This window comes from Leucoraja erinacea, unplaced genomic scaffold, assembly GCF_028641065.1.
Source record: "Leucoraja erinacea ecotype New England unplaced genomic scaffold, Leri_hhj_1 Leri_396S, whole genome shotgun sequence".
Lineage (NCBI taxonomy): Eukaryota > Metazoa > Chordata > Chondrichthyes > Rajiformes > Rajidae > Leucoraja > Leucoraja erinaceus.
The window spans coordinates 92,520-119,277 of record NW_026576297.1 but is presented as its reverse complement, the minus strand read 5'-3'; the positions used below and the strand labels follow the sequence as shown (position 1 = coordinate 119,277).

Sequence of the window (26,758 nt, the reverse complement as noted above, 5' to 3'; positions counted from 1 at the left end):
ATAAAAGAGGCATTTAAAAGTGGACCCAGAGAGGTCAATTTGTGGAACTGAGGCATGGAGGTCAATTTGAATGAATTTAAAAGAGAGTTAGATAGAGCTCCAGGGGCTAGTGGAATCAAGGGATATGGGGAGAAGCAGGCACGGATTACTGATCGTGGATGATCAGCCATGATCAAAATAAAAGACGGTGCAGGCTCGAAGGGCCAAATGGTCTCCACCTGCACCTATGTCTATGTTTCTATGTCTAAAACGATTGTTCGCAAACTTGAAAACAACTAATGCAACTAAGATTGTGCATTTATTGATAAATCTGTTCATAGTTTACATGCAATTGATGTATTGTTCCTTCATATGCAGATATAGGTTTTTTGAATGACAAATGAAATAGTCATGAGGCAAGATTCTCAGTTAATTTTGCACCAGTCACCAAGTTGGATAACATGAGCAAATGCAAAGAAGAAATTAATTTGTAGATTTATTTGCTCATGTCAAAATTCAAAGCCTTCCTTTGAAATTAATATGCTAAACTATGAGGAGGATTTTGTAACCAGTTTAAAGAGGACATGGGTAGGTTATCAGAATTAACTCTGAATTTACAAGTGAAATCTGGAGAAATGTGATGTTTAGATTAGTTTAGAAATACAGCGTGTAAACAGTCCATACCGATCACCATCACCCATACACTAGTTCTATCCTACACACGACAGACAATTTAGAGGCTAATAATTCTACAAACCTGCATGTCATTGAGACGTGGAAGGAGACTGGAGTACCCGTGCGGTCACAGGGAGAATAGAAACATAGAAAATCGGTGCAGGAGTAGGCCATTCGGCCCTTCGAGCCTGCACCGCCATTCAATATCATGGCTGATCATCCAACTCGGTATCCTGTACCTGCCTTCTCTCCATACCCCCTGATCCCTTTAGCCACAAGGGCCACATCTAACTCCCTCTTAAATATAGCCATTGAACTGGCCTCAACTACCTTCTGTGGCAAAGAATTCCAGAGATTCACCACTCTCTGTGTCAAATATGTTTTTCTCATATCGGTCCTAAATGATTTCCCCCTTATCTTTAAATTGTGACCCCTTGTTCTGGACTTCCCCAACATCGGGAACAGTCTTCCTGCATCTAGCCTGTCCAACCCCTTAAGAATTTTGTAAGTTTCTATAAGATCCCCCCTCAATCTTCAAAATTCTAGCGAGTACAAGCCAAGTCTATCCAGTCTTTCTTCATATGAAAGTCCTGACATCCCTGGAACCAGTCTGGTGAACCTTCTCTGTACGGCAAGAATGTCTTTCCTCAGATTAGGAGACGAAAACTGTACGCAATACTCCAGGTGTGGTCTCACGAAGACCCTGTACAACTGCAGTAGAACCTCCCTGCTCCTATACTCAAATCCTTTTGCTATGAATGCTAACAAACCATTCGCTTTCTTCACTGCCTGCTGCACCTGCATGCCTACTTTCAATGACTGGTGTACCATGACACCCAGGTCTCATAGCATCTCCCCTTTTCTTAATCGGCCACCATTCAGATAATAGTCTACTTTCCTGTTTTTGCCACCAAAGTGTATAACCTCACATTTATCCACATTATACTGCATCTGCCATACATTTGCCCACTCACCCAGCCTATCCAAATCACCTTGCAGCCTCCTAGCATCCTCCTCACAGGTAACACTGCCCCCCAGCTTTGTGTCATCTGCAAACCTGGAGATGTTGCATTCAATTCCCTCGTCCAAATCATTAATATATATTGTAAATAGCTGTGGTCTCAGCACTGAGCCTTGCGGTACCCCACTAGTCACTGCCTGCCATTGTGAAAAGGACCCGTTTACTCCTACTCTTTGCTTCCTGCCTGCCAGCCAGTTCTCTATCCACATCAATACTGAACCCCCAATACCGTGTGCTTTAAGTTTCTAAACTAATCTCTTATGTGGGACCTTGTCGAAAGCCTTCTGAAAGTCCAGATATAACACATCCACTGGTTCTCCACTCTACTAGTTACATCTTCGAAAAATTCTATTTTTCGAATATTCGAATGTACAAACTCTACACAGACAGCACCCATAGTCAGGATTAAACTTGGCTCTCTGGCACTATAAAGCCGCAACTCTACCGCTGTGTCACTGGGCCGCCAATGATTCATTTGGACAAAACCTAGAATAAGTTAAAGATGATTTATTGAATTGAATTGCATGATACAGCACAGAAACAAGCCCTTCGGCCCATAGAGTTCATGCCAACTTGTGATCACCCGTACGCACACACTTATGAACATAGTAACCTCAATATCACACATTCTAAAAGAGTTCTTCACATTAACTTTTTATAATTGGCTTCAAAGCCTTCTTTTAACTAGCCTGTGAAGTCTCCTTCACGTTAACCTAATAATTAGCTTTGAAGCCTATAGATTTGCTGCTCTTTTATCTGCATTCCAGAATTTTGTGCATATTTAAGTTGAGAAAAATAGGCCTCCAATTTTTGGCCCACCTTATTCACCATTGTCCTGCGATGTAAATGAAACAAGTTTCATTCAGATTTATGTTATATTTTATAAGTTATTGACATTTTAAAATGTACAAAAAACATTTTATCACTTGCCCTGCCCATCAGCCGTGTTCGACGTCACAAAGACATCACAATGGGATCTAAACCACTTTCCCACTTGCCCTGCCCGTCAGTCACGTTCGACGTCACAATGTGCCTGCGCAGCTGGCCCGCCGCCATCTTGACATCCCAATTACTTTGTTTGCATTTGCCTGGCATCACAACGGAGACCCAACGTCTCCACAAGTAAGTTTTGTTCTATTTTACAAGCTGCTCCACGGGTTCTCTATTCACTTTATTAACTTTAACTTAATTTCTGCCGTCAACGGCACAACTTTGAATGCGGCAGTCGCGCCTGCACAGTGCGGGCCCGTCAGGCGTGCATGCGCAGTGTGGTGGAATATTGCGTTGGCGGAATGGGACTTTCGTGTGACAGGGATCCAATGGGTCCCCCGGCCATCTAGTAGATATATGGAGTTAAACACTATTAATAATAGTTTACAGGTATAGATGGTGTTGGAACGACTTATCAGTGTTGGACTCACTGATTAACATTGATAACCGCTGGAAGTAGGCCTGTCCCAACTGTCTCCCCATAAAGGTTGGTTGCATGTTCACCAAATAAACCTATATATTCAAGTGGACTATTTGCAATGAATCAATTTTGCAACCCGTTAAGAAGAAAGGATAGAGTTTCTCAGTGAATTTGTCCCTGAAAGTGTACAGATGTGACATGTCATCAGCATTGTACAGTGTCACTTGGCCAGCCTCATAGTTCAGGTAGATGCCCAATCTCTGGGGTTTGACTGGAACAGGGAGGGCAGTACGTGGTGAAGACATAGTGGTATATTCCTCTCCCAGACGCCACAATACCCAGGCACCAGATTTTGGTTCCGGTGTGAACTCCGCCTTCCTCAATACCGATGCTTTTACCACTCCCACACTCCACATGGTGTTCCTTCCGACCTCGACCTCCCAGTAGTGGCTCCCAGTATTGAAGCCCTGAGATGCCAGGACACCGTGCCACTGCACAAATCGCTCTGGCTTGTCAGGGACCTTCTGTTTAGCACCAAGTCTGATGGATGTTAGGTCACTGGACAGGATGAGTCTCGGATGCGCAGTGTCCGGATTCAGCTTCAGTTTGATTGGGACTGAAGAGGAGAAAAAAGTCTGGATGGTGAATCCACGCAATTTGCCAATCAAACAGTTTGACACTTTCAGTGGTTGATCAACATACATTCATGCACAGTAAATGAAAATGTAACAGGAAACTGCAGATGCTGGATATCTAAAATAAAAGTGGGAAATGTTAGAAGATGCTGTTTCCTTTTTACTCAGTTCTGAACACAGGCCGCAGATCGGAAACATTATCTGTTTTCTCTTTAATTTAGTTTAGTTTGGAGATATGGTGCTGAAACAGGCCCTTCAGCCCATCGAGTCCACGTTGGCCAGCGATCCCCGCACATTAACACTATCCTACACACATTTGGAATAATTTTACACATACACAAAGCCAATTTACCTACAAACCTGGACATCTTATATGGTTATATGGTTATCTTTGGAGTGTGGGTGAAAACAGACAATCTTGGAGAAAACCCACGCGGTCACGGGGAGAATGTACAAACCCCATACAGATAGCATCCATAGTCGGGATCGAACCTGGGTCTGTGGTGCTGCAAGCACTGTAAGGCAGCAACTCTACCACTGCACCACGCCGAACATATTTAGAACATATCGCAGTACAGCACAAGAACTGTCTACTGTATTCATGCTGAACATGATGCCAAGTTAAACTAAGATTCTCCGCCTACACGTTATCCATATCCCTACATATCCATGTGAACATCCAACACACCACTGTCAGATCTGTCTCCACCACTGCTAGCACCAGATTCCAGGTACCCACCACCCTCTGTGTAAAACATTTGGCCCACGCATCACCTTTAAATGTTGCCCCTCTCACCATTCAGTTACGCCCGCTGGCTGGAAGAGAGAGGTGGAATGGCACAAAGCCTAGCAAGTGATTTAGTTTAGTCTATTTTAGAGATACATCGTGGAAACAGGCCCTTCGGCTCAACGAGTCCACGCCAACCACTGGTCACCCGTACTAGTTCCATCCTACACACTAGGGACAATTTACACAATACAATTAAGCTACAAACCTGCACGTCTTTGTAATGTGGTTGGAAACCGGAGCACTCGCAGTAAACTCCACGCGGTCACAGGGAGAACGTACAAACTATATACAGACAGCACCCGTAGTGAGGGTCGAACCCGGGACTCTGGAGCTGGAAGGCAGCAACTGTACTGCTGCACCACCATGCAGCCCAGGTGATAGGTGGATATAGGTGAAGAGGGTGAGGTAGTGGGACAGGGAGGGGGGTCACTACAGATACTTTCAAACTCTTTGATATTTTCACTCTGGTAAAGGTGTTGACTGTCTATCCTTTCTAATCCTAAACTATATGGATGTATATATCTTCCGTACTATCAGGAATAGCCATTATTTATCAGGCATTCCTGCCTGCCTCGCCACTTCCCTCTCTCTCGAGGCACAACACTTGGAGGTTGGGGAGGGCTCTGATGTGACACTATTGCTCACTCACTGACTCACTGGCACAACCTTGCAACAGCATAGAGGTTAAAGAGACACAGCATGGAAATTGACCTTTGACCTGCCACATCCATGCAGACCATCGATCACACGTTCACACTAATTCTAGTTATCCCACTTTTTCATCCACTCGCTACAAACTCATGGCAAGTTGTAGAGGTCAACGAGCCTACAAACCTGCATGTCTTTGGGATGTGGGAGGAAACCAGCGCAGATGGAGGAAACGCATGTGGTCACAGGGAGAACGTGCAAACTCCACACACACAGCAGCCGAGGACAGTGTCCAACCCGGGTCTCTGGCGCTAAGGCAGCTGCCTAAAAGCCCTGTCCCATGGTACAAGTTCATTCCAAAAGCTCTCCCGAGTTTGCCCTGATTCTAACTCGGAGATTTATGGTAATGGCCACTCGTCGGTACTCGGGACTCTCGTGGACATTTTTCAACATGTTGAAAAATCTTCACAAGTCTTCCCGTGCATATCTGCCGTTAGCAAGTCTTCCTGAGTACCTGCCGTTAGCATTACAAGCCGCTAAGAGACATCCCGGAGCTCCGACGTACCCTCTACGTTCATTCTGCATGCTTACCACGAGTTTGATTATTTTTAAACTCGGGAGAGCTCTTGGAATGAACTCGTACTGTGGGACAGGGCTATTACCAGCAGCAACAGCGTGAATGTCCACATTGCGGATTTCACCTAATCCGGCATTGCTGTTAAGGCCACCATTTACTGCCCTTACTGGAGCATCTCACATAGCATTTAGGAACCATCCAGACAAGGAACAGCAGATGCTAGAATGTTGACCTGAGCACATGAGTACTGGAGGAATTGAGCAGATGAGACAACATTAGTGAAGGGAATGGATGGGTGATATTTCAGGAGTGAGAAACTTCTACAGACTGGTTGAATCAGTCTGAATGAGTCTGAAGAGGTGTCCTGACCAGAAACGTCACCTGTCCATTTCCTCCGCAGCTACCGCTGACCCACTGAGTTGCTGCTGCACTTTCTCATTTGAACCACAGTAGTCAGTCTGGCATCACGAAAGCTGGATAAGGATGGCAGATCTACTGTGCTGAGGAGCATGAATGAACCAGAAGGGATTTTAGCACAATCTGCATTTTTTGTGGTCATCTTAAGTTGTTGCTAAATTCCAAATGATGACAGAATTTAAATTGCACTGTTTCCATAGTGTGATTTGAAACTGGTAGCAATGCTTAAAATGATGGAAGGCAGAGAGAGGGTAGATATTCATAACCTTTTTTCCCACAGAGTAAAAATGTGGAGGACCACAGGACGTGGCTTTAAGGTGAGGGGGATGACGTTTAAAAATATGTTTGGGGCAAGTTGTGTTTAACAAAGATGAAGCCTGGAACATGTTGCTGGGTGAGATGCTGGAGGCAGACACAATAGTGGGATTTAAGAGGCTTTGAGAGAGGCACATGGTTATGCAGAGAATGGAGGTATAAGTTTCAGGCAGAGGAGATTAGTTTATCTTGGCTTCATTGACAGCATGGACATTGTGGGCCCAAGGGTCTGCTCCTGTACTGTACTGAACTCAGATCATTAAACAGTTAGTTCAGGCCCCAGGATTACCAGCCGTGTTACATATCTGGTGTATCGCTATTGAACTGGCCCAGCCCAAATGTGTAGGATGGACCTGCAGGTACTAATTTACACTGAAGATAGACACAAGAAGCTGGAGTAACTCAGCGGGTCAGGCAGCATCTCTGGATAAAAGTAATAGGTGACGTTTCAGGCCAAAACCTTTCTTCAGACTCGACCAAATATGTCAATTTTTCTCATACCTCTATCAAAATCTCTTCCATATTTCATTCACCATAATTCCTCGATGCTACCAGAAGATAAGTTTACCTGGATTAATTAGCTTCAGCATCCGTTTCCACAGGTTGAACTGAAAGGGGCCGCTGAAATCATCTTGCCTGAGGTCAATGGAAACTCTGGCGGCCCTCTGGAACTGCATGTTTTCACACCTGTGTTGGAAATAAAACGTATCGCTGAGATGTAAAAGTAGAATCTCACTTTATATACGTATCAGCACTGCCCACAACTTCTGACTCTTCACAGACTACTATCCAAGACTGAGGTCTGAGGGAAATATGAACAACATATATGAGAAATATATAAATCAAGTTATTCTATGTGTTGATTGGGGATAGTTATTGACCACAGTGTATCAAGGAGAATTTTAATAGTATTCTGCAAGGACTACCTCAGAAAGCAAAAGACCTCAACCAAAAATCAGCACTTCTGATAGTATTGTACTTGTACTGCATCCCAAATCCTGGGGACTTTAATTTCATGTTTTATGGATGACCACAGTGTATCATCCCAAGGAGAATTTTAAGTTATCCATTGTATCTGCAAGGTCACCTTGCAAGGGACTGGAGACCTCAACCAAAATCAGACACTTTGATTTATTGTACTCCTGTACTGCATCCCAAATCCTGGACACTCCACTTATCACTTTAATTTCATGTTTTATGGATCTTCCGGGACTGTTGGCAGATCAATTTCTCTCCTGGGATGAGTAAAGTTTCTAACGTATTGTATCATATCTCATCCCTTGCACATGAGCTGGTTTTTGGTCTCCATTGCTTCACTGCCACTAGCTATACTCCATGGGGTGGAGACATCGAAATACGACTGGTTTCGGGGTAGTGAGCTGGTGGTAGGTGCTGTGGAACATCTAAATGTTGACTGGGTCCATAGGGCTAGGGCTGGTGTAATTATAATGGAAATAAATTTACTGTCTTAAATGTTTATACACCGCATGAATCGTATGAGCATGAGGACGAGTTTCTGAACAGGTTAGCTTTTATTCAGTCCTTTATAGAGGACAACAGCTCATCCTGTGTCTACGTCATGGGTGATTTTAATGCTGACATGTCAGATAGCAAATCTTTATTTGCAGCACACCTGCAGCAGTTTTGTAATGAATCTAAACTAATTCTATCGAGTAAAGCTCTGTTGCCTGACACAAGTTTTACCTATGTTAGTGAGGCGTGGCACACAACATCTTGGCTAGACCATATTGTGACCACAGCCGATGCTCATGCCACACTCGAAAAGGTGGAGATTTGTTATGAACTTGCCACCTCTGATCACATACCTATTGCTGCACGGTTAAATGTTGAGAATGTCCCCCTGCTGTCCAGTAATAATAATGCTGCTCCCTCAAGTAAACTGGACTGGTCAAAACTGAGCAGAGAGGTTATGGCTGGATATTCACTGCGAACGGACAGTTTTTTAAATAATATTGAATTGCCTCAAGAGGCCCTAATGTGCTCAGATATGAATTGTAAGGAGGTGCAACATGCTGAAGAACTCTGTGCCATGTATGATGTTATTGTGAAATGTCTCAATGCCTCCAGTGATCCCTTTTGTAAAAGCAGATGTAAGGTACCCAACATCAGACCTGGGTGGAATGAGTTTGTGAATGAGCAGTACGCTGAGGCAAGAGAGGCCTTTAGACTCTGGTCAGAGGCAGGTAGGCCTAGACAGGGGGTATTGCTAGATATGAAAAAACGCACAAATGCTAGAGTTAAATATGCACTTCGTTTTATTAAGAAAAATGAAAACACAATGAGAGCAGACTCGCTTGCCAGGAAGCTACAGAATAACAACCTTACTGACTTCTGGAAGGAGGTCAGAGTAATGAATAACAGCAAAACACCCCTACCGTCTGACATTGAAGGTGTTAGTAGCCCAGAAAAAATAGCTGAGAGTTGGCGTGAGCACTACTGTAACCTTTTTAACTGTGTTAAAAGTAACCCAGTTAGAATCAATCATGAACATATTGATCTCTCTGTAGATATGGTAGTTTGGGCAGTTGATGTCTATGATGCCATTAACATGTTGGATAACAACAAAGCCTGTGGTATGGACTGCATTACTGCAGAACATCTAAAATATGCCAGCTATAAGCTCTGCCCCTTGCTTTCCATGTGCTTTAATGGTTGTTTGGTTCATGGTGTCTTGCCAAATGATATTATGTCTGTAATGTTAGTGCCTGTGATTAAAGATAAGGCTGGTAGGCTCAACAGTATTGATAATTACCGACCTATTGCATTAGCCAGTATCTTATCTAAAGTACTGGAGAGAATACTGTTGACAAAGCTAGAAATGTATGTCCTTACTAATGACAATCAGTTTGGGTTCAAAAGAAAGCATGGAACTGACCTGTGTATCTATGCTCTTAAAGAGATTGTGTTCAGGTACTCGAGCCTGAATTCATCTGTATTTTTATGTTTTATTGATGCGTCCAAGGCATTTGATAGAATTAATCATGAACAATTGTTTGTAAAATTGCTAAATAGAGGTGCCCCTAAATTCTTAGTGAGAATTTTAGTGTTTTGGTATGCCCATCAAACGTTTCAGGTTAAATGGGACAATGTTGTATCTGCTCCATTCTGTGTTAGTAACGGAGTGCGGCAAGGAGGAATTTTGTCTCCTATTTTATTTAATGTTTATATGGACGAATTGTCAAATCAGTTAAATAGGTTAAAAACTGGCTGTCTTGTGGGCAACACTATTGTTAATCATCTGATGTATGCAGACAACCTGGTCCTGCTCTGTCCATATAGTGCTGGGCTGCAGCAGATGCTGAAGGTGTGCTCTCAGTATGGCCTTGATTATGACATAAAGTATAACGCTAAGAAAAGCCGCATAATGGTAGTTAGAAGCGCTGAGGACAGGGAATCAACTTTTCCGACCTTTTATTTGTCAGACAGTCCTCTTGCAGTGTGTGAGGAAATTAAATACTTAGGTCATGTCATATCTGATGACTGGAAGGATGACAAAGACCTCTACCGACAGCGCTGTAAAATTTATCTTCAAGCCAACATGCTTATAAGGAAGTTTTATATGTGCTCTGACCATGTGAAGTGTTCCCTGTTCAGAACCTACATCACACCGTTATATACTGCTCAATTGTGGTCTAAGTATAAGAAAAAGAGTATGCAGAGGCTTAAGGTAGCATACAATGAGGTTGCTACTTCGTGTCCCTAGGTGGCATAGTGCCAGTCATTGTTTGTGTCCCTAGAGTGCCAACCTGTGGGGCACTCTTAAGACAGCTGATGTTTCAGTTTTTATGTGTCGCCTGGATAAGTCAGAGAACCACATAATTGAAGCCTTAGTCAGCCCTCTGAAAAGCTGCTATAGATTCACTTCTAGGCTAAGATGGCATTGGTGCAATAGCTTATATATATTTTAGGCCTAATATGCAATCTATAAAGCTACATTCAGAGAATTGCATAATTGAAGCCTTAGTCAGCCCTCTGAAAAGCTGCTATAGATTCACTTCTAGGCTAAGATGGCATTGGTGCAATAGCTTATATATATTTTAGGCTAATATGCAATTTCTTAATGTATCTTTGTAATTCTTTGTACTGTTTGATGTGTATATGGACCTGTGTCTGAAATAAAGCTTTAATAATAATAATAATAATAATGGATATGCCTTCTGAACTGTGTGTGTTAGAGGAATTAAGTGTGAAGATCCTGTTGAAGGTGTGGAAAAGATGTACAATAACAATGCAACAATGCTTTGGTTACATTGATTAGAAGGACTGGAGCCTCAGGGGCTTTCCAGGTAATGGACAGGATAGGAGAGAGAAGCAGCCTTTTCCAAGTCTTTCCCAGTATTGACGAATTGACAGTATTGACCTGAAATGTTGTCCCTGTTTCCCCATCTTTGGATACTGCTTGATCTGTTGAGTTCTCTGAGCAGTTCTTGCTTCTCCAATTGAATTTTCCATCGTAGGTAATTACCCTCCCTGCTGCCTCCCTCTTCTCCGTACCCAACCCAGTACATCCCATTTCTCCCCCCTATTCTTGGCAACACAAGTGGATAGAGTGGCAAACAATGCATATTATACGCTTGTTTTCATTGATCAACTCATTGTGCATGAGTCGTTGCATTTAGTTCATTATCACTTGTACTGAAGTTTAATGAAAAGCTTTTTTGCGCGCTAACTAGTCAGCAGAAAAACAATAGATGATTACAATCGAGCCATCCACAGTGTAGATAAATGATAATGGGAATAATGTTTAGTGCAAGATAAATTCCAGTCGTGACATCATGATGCAGCTTTATTAGACATTCGTTAGGCCGCATATGGAGTATTGCATGCAGGTGCTCATCCCTTTAACCAGAGGATATGGAGGCTTTGGAAAGGTTTATCGGAATGATGCCTGGATTTGGTGCTATTGGCTATAGCCAAGATGTTTGACACACTTGGATTATTTTCTCTGGAACATCAGAGGTTAAGGGGAGACCTAATAGAATTATATAAAATTATGAGGAGCATACATACGTTAGACAGCAAGAACCCTTTTCCCTGGATGTAAGTATTAAATACAGGAGGGCAGTTTTAAGGTGAGAGGGGCAAAGTTTAAAAGAGATCCGCGGGACAAGTTTTTTTTTACACAGAGGGCGGTGAGTGCCTGGAAAATGCTGCCAGGGGCGGTGGTGGTCGCACATACGGTGGTGGTGTTGAAGAGACTTTTGGATATATAGGGAATGGAGTGATATGGATTATGTACAAGCAGATAAGGGTGTCTTGGCATCATGTATGGCATAGACATTGTGGCTGAAATGCCTGTTCTTCCATCTAGATCCCTCACTTTTGCTTTGCATTTCACCCATCTTCTCTTCTTATCTGATACATGTTTGTTGCCTTTGTATCTCGAGCCCGTTTCGCTTATTCCACTGCCAATCAACCCTCCCCACCCCCACCCCAACTGTATCCACCTATCACTCACCAGGCTTTGTCCCGCACACTACTCCTTCTCAGCTTTCTTCCAGCCCCTAATGTTTTTTGCTCCAATTAACCAAGTATTCAGTCACTTTGCAGGCCATTAACAGCTTGCACAATGCAAAGGACTACAGGTGGAATGAGTTGTGCTACAGAATATATAATTGTCAGCCAAATATGGACAAGAAAGCACTTACCGGCCAAGAATATTATTAATATCCTGAAAGAGAGAAGACGTTTGTTTTAGTTTTAGTTTTTAGTTTAGAGATACAGCACAAAAACCGGCCCTTCGATCAACCTAGCCCGCACCGACCAGCGATCCCCGCACATCAACACTATCCTGCACACACCAGGGACAATTTACATTTAAACCAAGCCAATCATTTACAAAATTGTACGTCTTTTGGAGTGAGTGAGGAAACCGAGATCTCTGAGAAAACCCATGGAGGTCACGGGGAAAATGTACAAACTCCGTACAGCCAGTTCCTGCTTTCAGGATCGAACCCGGGTCTCTGGTGCTGTAAGGCAGCAACTCTATCGCTGCACCATGCCGCCCTTTATTACAACATTGCATTACAAAGATCTGTCAGAAAATTAAACAATGGTACAAATGCATTTCCAATTGCATTGTGTAAAAACTGCGATTTGATTTATCCACTGATTCCCAAGATTTGGACACAGAATACATTCAATGCCAAACACATAATGCGAAATTCAACGGTAGCTCTCTCATCAGAAGCCTGTTGATACATTGCATAGATAGGTTTAGTTTAGCTTCGGTATACAACACGGAAACAGGCCCATTGTCCCACAAAGCCCATGCTAATTAATCATTGATCACCCAATTGCATCAGTTCTAAGTTATTCCACTTTCCCATCCACTCCCTATACACTAATGGCACTTTTACAGAAACCAGTAAACTTACAAACCCCCACAACTTTGGCATGAGAGAGAAAACCCACGTGGCCACAGAGAGAACATGCAATTCTCTGTTGGAATTCTCTCAATTGAAATTCTCTGCCTCAGAGGGTGGAGGTCGGTACTCAGGATGCTTTCAAGAGAGAGCTGGATAGGGCTCTTAAAAATAGCGGAGTCAGGGGATATGGGGAAAAGGCAGGACCGGGCTACTGATTGGGGATGATCAGCCATGATCACATTGAATGGCTCGAAGGACCGAATGGCCTATTCGTGCACCTATTGTCTAGTGTCTATTTGTCAAAGTCTGCACAGACAGTGCCCAAGCTCAAACTGCGAAAGGAAAATGGACAAGCACATCTGGTCAGGCAGCATCTGTGGCAAGAGCAATGCAGAGTTAATGTTTAGTTTAGAGATACAGCGTGGAAACAGGCCCATCAGCCCACTGAGTCCGTACCTACCGGCGATCCCCACACACTAACACTATCCTACTGGGGACAATTTACACTGATACCATGCCAATTTGCGGGTTAATAATGTTAACTCTGTTTCTTTCTTCAGCAATATTTTAGGCTTCTATTTTTGATTTTCTGCACTTACTTGTCAACCACAGCTTGCCTCGTGTGAAGGGGGCACATCTTTTATTTTTACACAGTGGGTGGTGGGTACCTTGAACAGGCAGCAACAGGTGGTTTATTAGTTTAGTTTAGGGATACAATGTGGAAACAGGCCCTTCGGCCCACAGAGTCTACACCGACCAGCGAACCCCGCACATTAATACTCCCCTACACACACTAGGAACCAATTAACCTACAAACTGTGCGTGAGGAAACTGAAGATCTCAGAGAAACCCATGCAGATCACGGGAGAACGTACAAAGTCCGTACAGATAGCACCCGTCTTCAGGATGGAACCCGGGTCTCTGGCGCTTTGAGGCAGTTGTGCTACCGCTGCGCCACCGTGCTGCCCTAGGTGGTGGTGCATGTCGATAAAATAGCAGCATTTACGTAGCGCTTAGATAGGCACATGGATATGCAGGGCATGGAGGGATGTGGATCATGTACAGACTGAAGAGAATAGTTTAGCTTGGAATCATATTCAGCTGTGAGATTGTGGGTTGAAAGGTCTGTTCCTGTGCTATGTCCCAAGTTCTATGGTCTATTAACAGAAAAACCGACTGGTAAAATTGAAGCTGTGAGGAAATGATTCTTTGGTGCAGTAAACCTCTATTATTTCACATTCTGACTATTTGGAAATCCTGATGCATCCAATTTGCCACATCACGTGTAGATTTCCCTGTTCCTTTTAATGCAACAGGATCTTAGTCACCATTGATAGACACAAAATGCTGGAGTACCTCAGTGGGACAGACAGCATATCTGGGGAGAAGGAATGGGTGATGTTTTGGATCGTGACCCTTCTTCAGATTTAAAGTCAGGGGAGGGGGAGATACGGAATTGTAAGGTGTGAGAACGAGATATCAAAGGGGGTGAAGAGGCAAAAACAGGAAAGCAGACTATTAACTAAATGGTGGCAGATTGGGAAAGGGGGAGATGCAGCGAGACCTGGGTGTCATGGTACACCAGTCATTGAAGGTAGGCATGCAGGTGCAGCAGGCAGTAAAGAAAGCGAATGGTATGTTAGCTTTCATTGCAAAAGGATTTGAGTATAGGAGCAGGGAGGTTCTACTGCAGTTGTACAGGGTCTTGGTGAGACCACACCTGGAGTATTGCGTACAGTTTTGGTCTCCAAATCTGAGGAAGGACATTATTGCCATAGAGGGAGTGCAGAGAAGGGTTCACCAGACTGATTCCTGGGATGTCAGGACTGTCTTGTGAAGAAAGACTGGATAGACTTGGTTTATACTCTCTAGAATTTAGGAGATTGAGAGGGGATCTTATAGAAACTTACAAAATTCTTAAGGGGTTGGACAGGCTAGATGCAGGAAGATTGTTCCCGATGTTGGGGAAGTCCAGGACAAGGGGTCACAGCTTAAGGAAAAGGGGGAAATCCTTTAAAACCGAGATGAGAAGAACCTTTTTCACACAGAGAGTGGTGAATCTTTGGAACTCTCTGCCACAGAGGGTAGTTGAGGCCAGTTCATTGGCTATATTTAAGAGGGAGTTAGATGTGGCCCTTGTGGCTAAGTGGATCAGGGGGTATGGAGAGAAGGCAGGTACGGGATACTGAGTTGGATGATCAGCCATGATCATATTGAATGGCGGTGCAGGCTCGAAGGGCCGAATGGCCTACTCCTGCACCTAATTTCTATGTTTCTATGTAAGAGGCAAGAAAAATGTAGAATAGATCATTGTTAGCTAGGAGGTAACAACAAAGCAAACAGAGATAAAATGCAATCAGGACAGTCAGACTGGTCGGAGTTCTGGGAGGGGGAGGGGTGGAAAGAGAGGGAAAGCTAGGGTTACTTGAAGTTAGAGCAGTCAATCTTTGGTTTAAACTAGCATCTGCTGTTCCTTCCTACTCTTAGCTGCCATTCTTCCTTTAGCATTCTGGTGCTAAACTTCTGCACTCACAGAATAGCACAGCACAATACTGGAGCAGGCCCTTTAGCCCACAATGTCTGTGCCAAACATGATGCCAAGATAGACTAATCTCATCTGCCTGCATGTGACCATGACGTGCTTGTCTATAAGCCCATACACACCAGTATTGGACTTGCATCCACCATCACCATCCCTGGTCGTGCATTCCAGGCACCAACCACCCTCGCTTGTCCTGCACATCTCCTTTACATTTTGTCTCCTCAGCATAAAGCTATGCCCTCAAATCTTTCATACTTCCACCACAGGAAAGGCTTCTGACTCTCTACTCTAGAGCTTTCTCTTAATTTTATCTACTCTTCTCAACCGGCAGTCCAGAGAAAATTATCCAAGTTTGTCCATCGTCTTTGGATACTAATTCCCTGTAATCCAGGCATCATTCTTGTAAACATCTAGTGCATTCTCTCCAAGGCCGCTACATACTTCTTATATTGGGGTGTCCAGAACTGCACACAATACTCCAAATGAGGTCTAACCAAAGTGCTAAAAATCTGTATCGTGTCTTCCCGACACTTCTACTCAATGCCCAACTAGTCTTTTCCTTTTCACTGGCTTGGGTCTGACGTGATTCTGTGTGCTGATTGTGTCTATAAGCTTGTGATGGTGCAGGAATCAAAATTGTTATTGTATCTGTCCCTCACTCTACATATTCATATGACAATCAGCTCAACTTGACTTAACTAATCTCCCTTAAAATTCACCTGGGGCCCACTCCCCATCCATACTTCCTTGAAACTTGCCTCGTTCTGCTGCTAGTGCTCTGTTTAAATGTACCTGGCTAACTGAAATAGACTCAACAATCTGGAGTAACTCAGCAGGCGAGGCTGCATCTCTGGAGAAAAGGAATAGGTTTTGGGTCGAGACCCTTCTTAAGACTGAGTGTCGGGGGAAAGGAAAACGGGAGATATGGAAGGTACATAGAACAAATGAATGAAAGATCTGCAAAAAGCAACGATGATCAAGGAAAGGTGTAGCCCAGAATGGTCCATTGTTGACTGTGGGGTCGGTGATAATGAGTTAACTGGAATGTTTATTGTTATTCTACATATCATCTATATACAATGATTTTAAAGAGTGGAAAACACCAAGTGCCTGAGGAATTCAGCAGATCATGCAGCATCTGTAGAGGGGGTTAGGATACGTGACGAATTGGGTTGGGATCTCCTCTAGACTGAGTCAGACATAATTAGTGGACATAGTGCTGTTATAACTCAGCAGGTCAAGCAGCTTGTTTGATGGTGCTTGACCTGTTGAGCTATTCTAGAACTCAGTATCCTCTTGTGGAAACCAGCATCAGCAATTTCTTGTTTCGAAGTGTGTTGGAGTATTAATGAATATGATCTCCCGCGGCTCGTCCAGACTGTGTTACCACATCCAGCAGGAAACCTCTGTAAGAAGAGGTTCCTGCAAGAAAACACAACCTGGTAAGTATTAAAAACTTACCTGTAGGTTTAAACTTACCGCTGGCAGGAGTGACTTGCCTGCCAGTCCGGTGCTTCGCCATGCGAATGACGATATGACACGCATGCGGACTGGCGGGGCTTCTTCACGGAATCACTCACGTGACTTTGAAGTAAAATGTGAGGTTATCCACTTTGGTGGCAAAAACAAGTGGGCAGATTATTATCTCAATGGGGTTAGGTTAGGTAAGGGGGAGATGCAGTGAGACCTGGGTGTCCTTGTACACCGGTCACTGAAAGTTGGCGTGCAGGTACAGCAGGCAGTGAAGAAAGCTAAGGGAATGTTGGCCTTCATAACAAGAGGATTTCAGTATCGGAGTAAAGAGGTTCTTCTGCAGTTGTATAGGGCTCTGGCAAGACCACATCTGAAGTATTGTGTACAGTTTTGGTCTCCTAATTTGAGGAAGGACATCCTTGTGATTGAGACAGTGCAGCATAGGTTCACGAGATTGATCCTTGGGATGGTGGGACTGTCATATGAGAAAAGATTGAAAAGACTAGGCTTGTATTCACTGGAGTTTAGAAGGATGAGGGGAGGTTTTATGGAAACATATAAAATTATAAAAGGACTGGACAAGCTAGATGCAGGAAAAATGTTCCCAATGTTGGGCGAGTCCAGAACCAGGGCCCACAGTCTTAGAATAAATGGGAGGCCATTTAAGACTGAGGTGAGAAAAAACTTTTTCACCCAGAGTTGTGAATTTGTGGAATTCCCTGCCACAGAGGGCAGTGGAGGCCAAATCACTGGATGGATTTAAGAGAGTTACATAGAGCTCTAGGGACTAGTGGAATCAAGGGATATAGGGAGAAGGCAGGCACGGGTTATTGATTTGGGATGATCAGCCATGATCACAATGAATGGCGGTGCTCGAAGGGCCGAATGGCCTCCTCCTGCACCTATTTTCTATGTTTCTATGATCCAAGAGTCTGGAAAAGCTGCTAGATTGGTTTAGAGTTTAGAGATACAGCAAGGGAAAAGGCCTTTACGACCACTAAGTCTGCGCCGACCAGCGATCCTCGCAAATTGACACTACCCTACACACACTAGGGCCAATTTACATTTCTATGAAGCCAATTAACCTACAAACCTGCACGTCTTTGGAGTGTGGGAGGAAACCGAAGATCTCGAGATAACCCACGCGGTCACGGGGAGCACGTACAAACTCCGTACAGACAGCACCCATAGTCGGGATTGAACCTAGGTCTCTGGTGCTGTAAGTGCTGTAAGCCGGCAATGATACCGCTGCTCCACCGTGCCACCCATTCTGGGACTGGTGCTGCCAAAGTTCTGAATGTGGACTGATGGAGTTATCAACTGTATATTGGGTTTTACAATCTGAATGGTAATGGCATCATGTTTCCCATGTAAACAATAGACAATACCTGCATAAATTCTGCATCTTCTAGACTCAGTTTTCCTTGCATGTCTGAGATTGCTTGCTTAATTGACGCATGCTGTTCGGAGATTTTCTTTAGATTTTCATCTTTTTGTTGCAATATGGCATTTTCCTTTTGCTCCAGTTTTGTTTTCAGCTTTTTCTCTTCCTGGTGCAAAAACTGGTGCAGTTCTTTGAACTTAGATTCAATGTCCTTCTGCAAGGCGGCAGATTCTTTCTGATGGAATAAAAAACAGGTGCATTTACCCAGTGACAAGTGCATGAGTCGTGGAACATAGAACAGAAAACAGTACAGCACAGGAACAGGCCCTTTGTTCCACAATGCCACAGCTGAACATTATACTAGGTTAAAACTGAAAGCACACACCTCCAGATTTAGGGACAGTTTCTTCCAGCTGGTATCCGGCAACTGAACCATCATCTCACTACCAGAGAGCTGTTCTGAACAACCATCTACCTCATTGGAGACCTTTGAACTATCTTTAATCGGACTTTATCTTTCTTTTTATTTTAGAGATACAGCGTTGAAACTGGGTCTTTGGCCGACCAAGTCTGTGACGACCAGTGATCACCCATACATTAGCTCTACCCGACACACTGGGGACAGTTTACAGCCATTTAACCTACAAACCTGCACATCTTTGGAATGTGGGAGGAAACATCTTTAAAGTGAGAGGAACGAGTTTAAAGGAGATGTGCGGTGCAAGTATTTTTATTTACGCAAAGGCTGGTGAGGGCTTGCAATGTGTTGTTGTAAGGGGGGAGGGGGGGGGGGTGCTTGAGGCAGATACGTTAGTGGCATTTAAGAGGCTGTTGGGTAGGCAAGTGAATGGTGGGATATGGATAATGTGCAGGCAGATAAGAGTTGGTCCTGTCATTATATTTGGCTGACATTGTGGGCCAAAGGGACTATTCCTATGTCCCATGTTCTAGGGTGGTGATGATTTGACACCGTGGTACAGATTCAGTCTCCTTGTTTACAGAAGGCAGTGTTGAAAAGGTTCATTAACTTGACATCATTAAAATTAGTTGTATTATATGGGAAGTGAATAAGATCTGAGTGGAGTTGTTGACAGGATATGTTGTAGGAAGGAACTGCTGATGCTGGTTTAAACCAAAGATAGACACAAAACACATTTCCTTATCTCTATATCTCCCTCTCCCCTGATTCAGTCTAAAGAAGGGTCTCTACCCGAACCGTCACCCATTCCTTCTATCCGGAGATACTGCCTGACCCACTGCGTTACTTCAGCATTTTATGAAACACTAAGGGGCAGAAAACGCTGGTGGGTGTTGTGTACAGGCCACCTAACAGTAGTAGTGAAGTTGGAGATGGTATCAAACAGGAAATTAGAAATGCGTGCGACAAAGGCAAAGCAGTTATAATGGGTGACTTCAATCTACATATAGATTGGATGAAACAAATTGGCAGGGGTGCTGAGGAAGAGGATTTCTTGGAATGTATGCGGGATACTTATCTAAATTAACATGTAGAAACTGGCAGGGAACATAAAAAACTGACTGCAAAAGTTTTTATAGATATGTGAAAAGAAAGAGATTAGTTAAAACAAATGTAGGTCCCTTGCAGTCAGAAACAGGTGAGTTGATCATGGGGAACAAGGATATGGCGGACCAATTGAATAACTACTTTGGTTCCATCTTCACAAAGGAAGACATAAATAATCTGCCGGAAATAGCAGGGGACCGCGGGTCAAAGGAGTTGGAGGAATTGAGTGAAATCCAGGTTAGTCGGGAAGTGGTGTTGGGTAAATTGAATGGATTAAAGGCCGATAAATCCCCGGGGCCAGATAGGCTGCATCCCAGAGTACTTAAGGAAGTAGCTCCAGAAATAGTGGATGCATTAGTAATAATCTTTCAAAACTCTTTAGATTCTGGGGTAGTTCCAGAGGATTGGCGGGTAGCAAACGTAACCCCACTTTTTAAGAAGGGAGGGAGAGAGAAAACGGGGAATTACAGACCAGTTAGTCTAACATCGGTAGTGGTAAACTGCTAGAGTCAGTTATTAAAGATGGGATAGCAGCACATTTGGAAAGTGGTGAAATCATTGGACAAAGTCAGCATGGATTTACGAAAGGTAAATCATGTCTGACGAATCTTATAGAATTTTTCGAGGATGTAACTAGTAGCGTGGATAGGGGGGAACCAGTGGATGTGGTGTATCTGGACTTCCAGAAGGCTTTCGACAAGGTCCCACATAAGAGATTAGTATACAAACTTAAAGCACACGGCATTGGGGGTTCAGTATTGATGTGGATAGAGAACTGGCTGGCAAACAGGAAGCAAAGAGTAGGAGCAAACGGGTCCTTTTCACAATGGCAGGCAGTGACTAGTGGGGTACCGCAAGGCTCAGTGCTGGGACCCCAGCTATTTACAATATATATTAATGATCTGGATGAGAGAATTGAAGGCAATATCTCCAGGTTTGCGGATAACACTAAGCTGGGGGGCAGTGTTAGCTGTGAGGAGGATGCTAGGAGACTGCAAGGTGACTTGGATAGGCTGGGTGAGTGGGCAAATGTTTGGCAGATGCAGTATAATGTGGATAAATGTGAGGTTATCCATTTTGGTGGCAAAAACGGGAATGCAGACTATTATCTAAATGGTGGCCGATTGGGAAAGGGGGAGATGCAGCGAGACCTGGGTGTCATGGTACGCCAGTCATTGCAGGTGCAGCAGGCAGTAAAGAAAGCGAATGGTATGTTGGCTTTCATAGCAAAAGGGTTTGAGTATAGGAGCAGGGAGGTTCTATTGCAGTTGTACAGGGCCTTGGTGAGACCACACCTGGAGTATTGCGTACAGTTTTTGTCTCCAAATATGAGGAAGGACATTATTGCCATAGAGGGAGTGCAGAGAAGGTTCACCAGACTGATTCCTGGGATGTCAGGACTGTCTTATGAAGAAAGACTAGACAGACTTGGTTTATACTCTCTAGAATTTAGGAGATTGAGAGGGGATCTTATAGAAACTTACAAAATTCTTAAGGGGTTGGACAGGCTAGATGCAGGAAGATTGTTCCCGATGTTGGGGAAGTCCAGGACAAGGGGTCACAGCTTAAGGATAAGGGGGGAATCCTTCAAAACCGAGATGAGAAGAACTTTTTTCACACAGAGAGTGGTGAATCTCTGGAACTCTCTGCCACAGAGGGTAGTTGAGACCAGTTCATTGGCTATATTTAAGAGGGAGTTAGGTGTGGCCCTTGTGGTTAAGGGGATCAGAGGGTATGGAGAGAAGGCAGGTACGGGATACTGAGTTGGATGATCAGCCATGATCATATTGAATGGCGGTGCAGGCTCGAAGGGCCGAATGGTCTACTCCTGCACCTAATTTCTATGTTTCTATGTTTCTATGTCTATCTTTTTGACAGGATACTTCCTCTGGTGGGGACAATCTAGAACAGGAGGTATAGATTTGACCAACGGCTTTACATACTGAATGGAATGAAGAAATAAATCTGAGGAATGAGCCTGAAGAAATGTCCTGATCCGAAATATCACCTATGCGTTTCCTCCACTGATGCTGCCCGATTCCCTGAGCTCTTCCAGCACTTTGTGTTTTGTTCAAGATTCCAGCATCTGCAGTTCCTTTTACCTCTAAGGGAAAGCGAAGGATTTTTGTTTGCTCAAAGGTTTGTGAGTCATCGGTGAATTGATATAATAGTGAGGTGAACAGTTGTGACTAGAAAGGCAGGCAGGCTTGCTGGAGCACATGGAGTCCCAAGGAAATGCAGATGCTGGAATCGTGAGCAAAATACAAAGTGCTGTAGGAAGTATATGTCGCATGGGATCCAAGGACAGAAAGCTGAATGGATAGAGAAATGGTTTCATGGAAGGAGGAGAGGGTGATGGTGGAAGGTTGCTTTTCAGATTGGACACCTGTGACTAGTGGTGTGCCTTGGGGTTCGGTGCTGGACCCATTGCTGTTTGTCAGGTATAGCAAATATATGGACAAGAACATACATGCAGAGGGGAAAGATTTAATAGGAACCTGAGGAGTAACTTTTTACACAACGGGTGGTCAGTGTATGGAACGAGTTGCTTGAGGACGTAGCTAAGGCAGGCACCATCACAACTTTTGAGAAACATTTAGACAGGTACATGGATCAGATAGGTTTAGAAGGATATGGGCCAAACACAGACTGGTGGGACTAGTATAGATGAGACATGTTGGTCCATGTGGGCACGTTGTGTCGAAGGGCCTGTTTCCACCCCGTATGACTATGAACCAATCAGTTCAGGAGCACCCATGAACAGAATGGACAAACAGCCAGAAACATTGATTATCCATTCCCTCCAGTGATGCTGCCTGAACCACTACATTACTCCAGCACTTTGTGTGTTTATGGAGCACTTGTCTGACTCCTGCTCCCTTCCCTACGCTTCTCATGCTGTGTGGTTGGAGAAAATATTGGGCCTATCAATGAAGGTGCAAGAAACTAAGGATGCTGGGTCCTTCTGCAAATGATCATTGTGATTTTTGGCGTGGAATCGGAGGAAACAAAATATTACAACAGATCAAATATATAATGGAGTGAATGGCACAAAAAAAAAAATATTGACCTGGTGCTAGATTGAGTCCGTCCCACGTGCATGACATTGGACCGCAACACTAGTTGTTACATTAACTGTTTGGTTTCCCATCTCAACTTTGCTTTGGTGTGGGACCTTCAAACAACTCTTCTTACCTTCAGTTTATTGACATCTTCCTCTTCTTCATCCTGACTTTTACAGTTATCAACCATTTGTTCATTGAGGGACTCTATTTCTTTCCGTACCTTTCCCTGGAACAGAGATATTCGCAAAAATAGTTACTTTGGTCTCCTGAAAAATACAACATTTTTAAAGTCTGTTGTCAATGATCTGAAAGATCAACTCCAATAATAGTTTGGCTCTGCTGGTGGAGCAGCCTCACAGCTCCAGCGATCTAGTTTCAACCTGGTCCACAAGGTTTGTCCACGTGGCGTTCCCCTTGTGTGGATTACACCCATTTGCTCATATTTTTTTCCATGTCCCATAAAACAAGCAATCTGGCATGTTTCCAATGGCTCTAACCATTTTCTACAGATGCATCCTAGAAAGCATCATATTAGAATGCATCACAGCTTGGTTTGGCAACTGCTCTGCCCAAAACTGCAAGAAATTGCCGAGAGTTGCGATGCAGCCCAGTCCATCATAAAAACCAGCCTCCCCCTCAACGACTCCATCGATACCCCATTTTCTCAAGAAAGTAGCCAACATAATCGAGGACAACCCTCCCCAGTCATTCTCTCTTCTCACCTGTTCCAACAGTCAGAAGATCCAAAATCTTGTGTATGACTTTCAGGAATAGCTGCTGTTATCAGACTATTTAACAGACTCTTATAAGTTAGTGGTATGGTCCCGATCACTCAATCTATCTTCCTGCAAAGTTTACATTTTTAGAAAATCTGCACTTTCTCTCTAACTGCAGCACTATACTCAACACTGTTTATTTTTCTCTTTGCACTACCTGGTATACTTGTCTATGGGTTATTGTACTTATAAATTGTATGACGATGGATGGCGGGCTGAGAAAATGTTTTCACTGTATCTCAGTACACCTGAGAATACAAAACCAATACCAAAGGTAATTGTGTTCTGTTTGGTAGTTTAAGAGGACACAGTAAATTGCCCCGAGCATACAGGTGAGCGACTGAATCTGGGTAAAGTTGATGGGAAAGTGGAAGGAATAGATTACAGGGAAGATTATTGGGAAATAAGGTCGCCCTCTATGCTGGCGTACACAGTGGGCTGAAATAGCCTTCACCTATATCACAAGGATAAACAGAATTGGAATTTGGTCGTGGTATAGGTTCATTATCGTTATGTGTACTCAGATGCAGTGAAAAACTTTTGTTTGTGTTCCATGCAAACAAATCAGGTAAAACTATACATGAATACAATCAAACAAGTACAATAGTAAGAGTGAAGAGCAAATACCAGAGTGCAGAATTTAGTTCCCATTAATGGAGCATAACAGTTCCATAGAAACAGTCCAATGTCAACCATAAGTTAAGTTGGAGAATCAGGACTGTACTCTAGCTTAAGACAGGATCTTCCTGAAGTATGGTAAATATGACAGGGGAAGAAGCTGTTCCTGAGTCTCGCTTTACGGACTTTCAAGCTTCTGTATCTTCCACCTGATGGGAGCGGGGAGAAGAGGGAATGACCAGGATGAAAAAGAACCTAGATTTTGTTGGCTGTTATCCCGCAGTAACATCGATGGAGTGTCAGTCATAGAATCTTGCAGCGTGGAAACAGGCCATTCAGCCCATTTGCCCTCACCAGCAAAAGTCGCACCTGCTTACATTTGGCCCATACCCCTCTAAACCTGTCCTATCCATGTACCCGTATAAATGTTTCTTAAACTTTGCGATAGTACCTGGATCAACAACTTCCTCTGGCAACTCATTTCAAACACCTACTACCCATTGAAAAAGTTACCCTATTAAATCTTTCCCCCTCACTTTAAACCTATGTCCTCTGGTTCTCGATACCACCACTCTGGTCAAGAGACTCTGTGCATCTTCCCGATCTATTCCTCTCATGATTTTGTACACCTCTATAAAATCACCCCTCGCCCTCCTGCTCTCTGAAAAAAATAGTCCTAGCCTGCTCAGCCTCTCCCTAAAGCTGAGGCTCTTGAGTCCTGCCAACATCTTCATCATACCGTAACCATATAACAATTACAGCACGGAAACAGGCCATCTCGGCCCTACAAGTCCGTGCCGACTACTTTTTTTCCCTTAGTCCCACCTGCCTGCACTCATACCATAACACTCCATTCCCTTCTCATCCATATGCCTATCCAATTTATATCAAGTCCCCCCTTAACCTTCTGCGCTCCAGAGAATAAAGACCTAACTTATTCAACCTATCTCTGTAACTTAGTTGTTGAAACCCAGGCAACATTCTAGTAAATCTCCTCTGTACTCTCTCTATTTTGTTGACATCCTTCCTATAATTGGGCAACCAAAATTGTACACCATACTCCAGATTTGGTCTCACCAATGCCTTGTACAATTTTAACATTACATCCCAGCTTCTATACTCAATGCTCTGATTTATAAAGGCTAGCATACCAAAAGCTTTCTTTACCACCGTATCTATACGAGATTCCACCTTCAAGGAACTATGCACGGTTATTCCCAGATCCCTCTGTTCAACTGTATTCTTCAATTCCCTACCATTTACCATGTACGCCAAATTTGATTTGTCCTGCCAAGGTGTAGCACCTCACATTTATCAGCATTAAACTCCATCTGCCATCTTTCAGCCCATTTTTCCAAATGGCCTAAATCACTCTGTAGACTTTGGAAATCCTCTTCATTATCCGCAACACCCCCTATCTTGGTATCATCTGCATACTTACTAATCCAATTTACCACCCCTTCATCCAGATCATTGATGTACATGACAAACAACAAAGAACCCAACACAGATCCCTGAGGCACCCCACTAGTCACCTGCCTCCAACCCGATAAACAGCCATCCACCATTACCCTCCGGGTTCTCCCATTCAGCCACGGTTGTAGATGTAGGCGGCGCGACTCTCGTCAGCAGCGACCTCTACAGCCCGTCTGCGTTTTTATTACTTTTTTTGTCTATGTTTTTATGTAGTTTTTGTTATTTTTTGTTGGGGTGTGTGTGTGGGGGGGTGGGGGTGGGGTGGGAGGGAGGGGGTAACTTTTAATCTCTCCCTGCACGGGAGACCCGACCTTTTCTTTGTCGGGTCTCCGTTGTAGTTGGCGCTGCAACGAGGTGCGGCCTCCAACAGGAAGACCGGGGGCTCTGGTGCCGATGACTACCTTCACCGTTGCCGAGCTGGCCGAGTCCGGAGCGGGTGGAGCGGTGGTGGAGCGCTGCTGCTGCTGCGGCCCGACCTCCGGAGATTCGGAGGCTGCAACTGCGGACGGCGGCACCGGGAGCCCGCGGGTCACTGGAGCGAGACCGCTTTTCAGGGCTCCCGCAATGGCGACTTCTCCCGCTCGAGTTGCGGGGTCGAAGAGCTCCTGGAACGGGGCCTCGCAGCACCGCCCCGCGCGGCTTGTAATGGCCGCGGGACTCTGCGAGCGCACGCCGGGGGCTCCAACATCAAGAACCCGGTGTGTTCGACCTTGCGGTGTGCGACGGTGTGTGTGGGGGGGCTTTGACTTTGACTCTGACATCGGGGGGGGGAGTGCAGTGGAGAGATACGTTTTTTTGGCCTTCCATCACAGCAATGTGATGGATGTTTATGTAAATTATGTTGTGTCTTGGGTCTATTTGTTTGTAATGTATGGCTGCAGAACCGTCATTTCGTTTGGACCTCAAGGGGTCCAAATGACAAATAAATTGAATTGAATTGAATTGAATTGAATTGAATTGAATTGAATTGAATCCATCTTGCTATTCCTGCATTTATATCCAACAGTTGAACCTTCTTAACCAACCTTCCATGAGGAACCTT

General features: G+C 44.1%; 1 protein-coding gene across 1 annotated transcript in view; it reads right to left on the bottom strand.

Annotated features, from left to right (window-relative positions):
- Positions 1-3,178: 3,178 nt before the first annotated feature.
- LOC129693700 (uncharacterized) overlaps positions 3,179-26,758 on the bottom strand; it is an 82,980-nt gene continuing 59,400 nt past the window's right edge. Inside the window, exons 10-15 of the mRNA XM_055630482.1 lie at positions 22,977-23,072; positions 18,261-18,491; positions 14,910-14,954; positions 12,138-12,160; positions 7,037-7,155; positions 3,179-3,702 (exon numbers count right to left, since the gene is read on the bottom strand). Coding sequence (XP_055486457.1) covers positions 3,179-3,702; positions 7,037-7,155; positions 12,138-12,160; positions 14,910-14,954; positions 18,261-18,491; positions 22,977-23,072 — 1,038 coding nt within the window. The remainder of the gene's footprint in view (positions 3,703-7,036; positions 7,156-12,137; positions 12,161-14,909; positions 14,955-18,260; positions 18,492-22,976; positions 23,073-26,758) is intronic.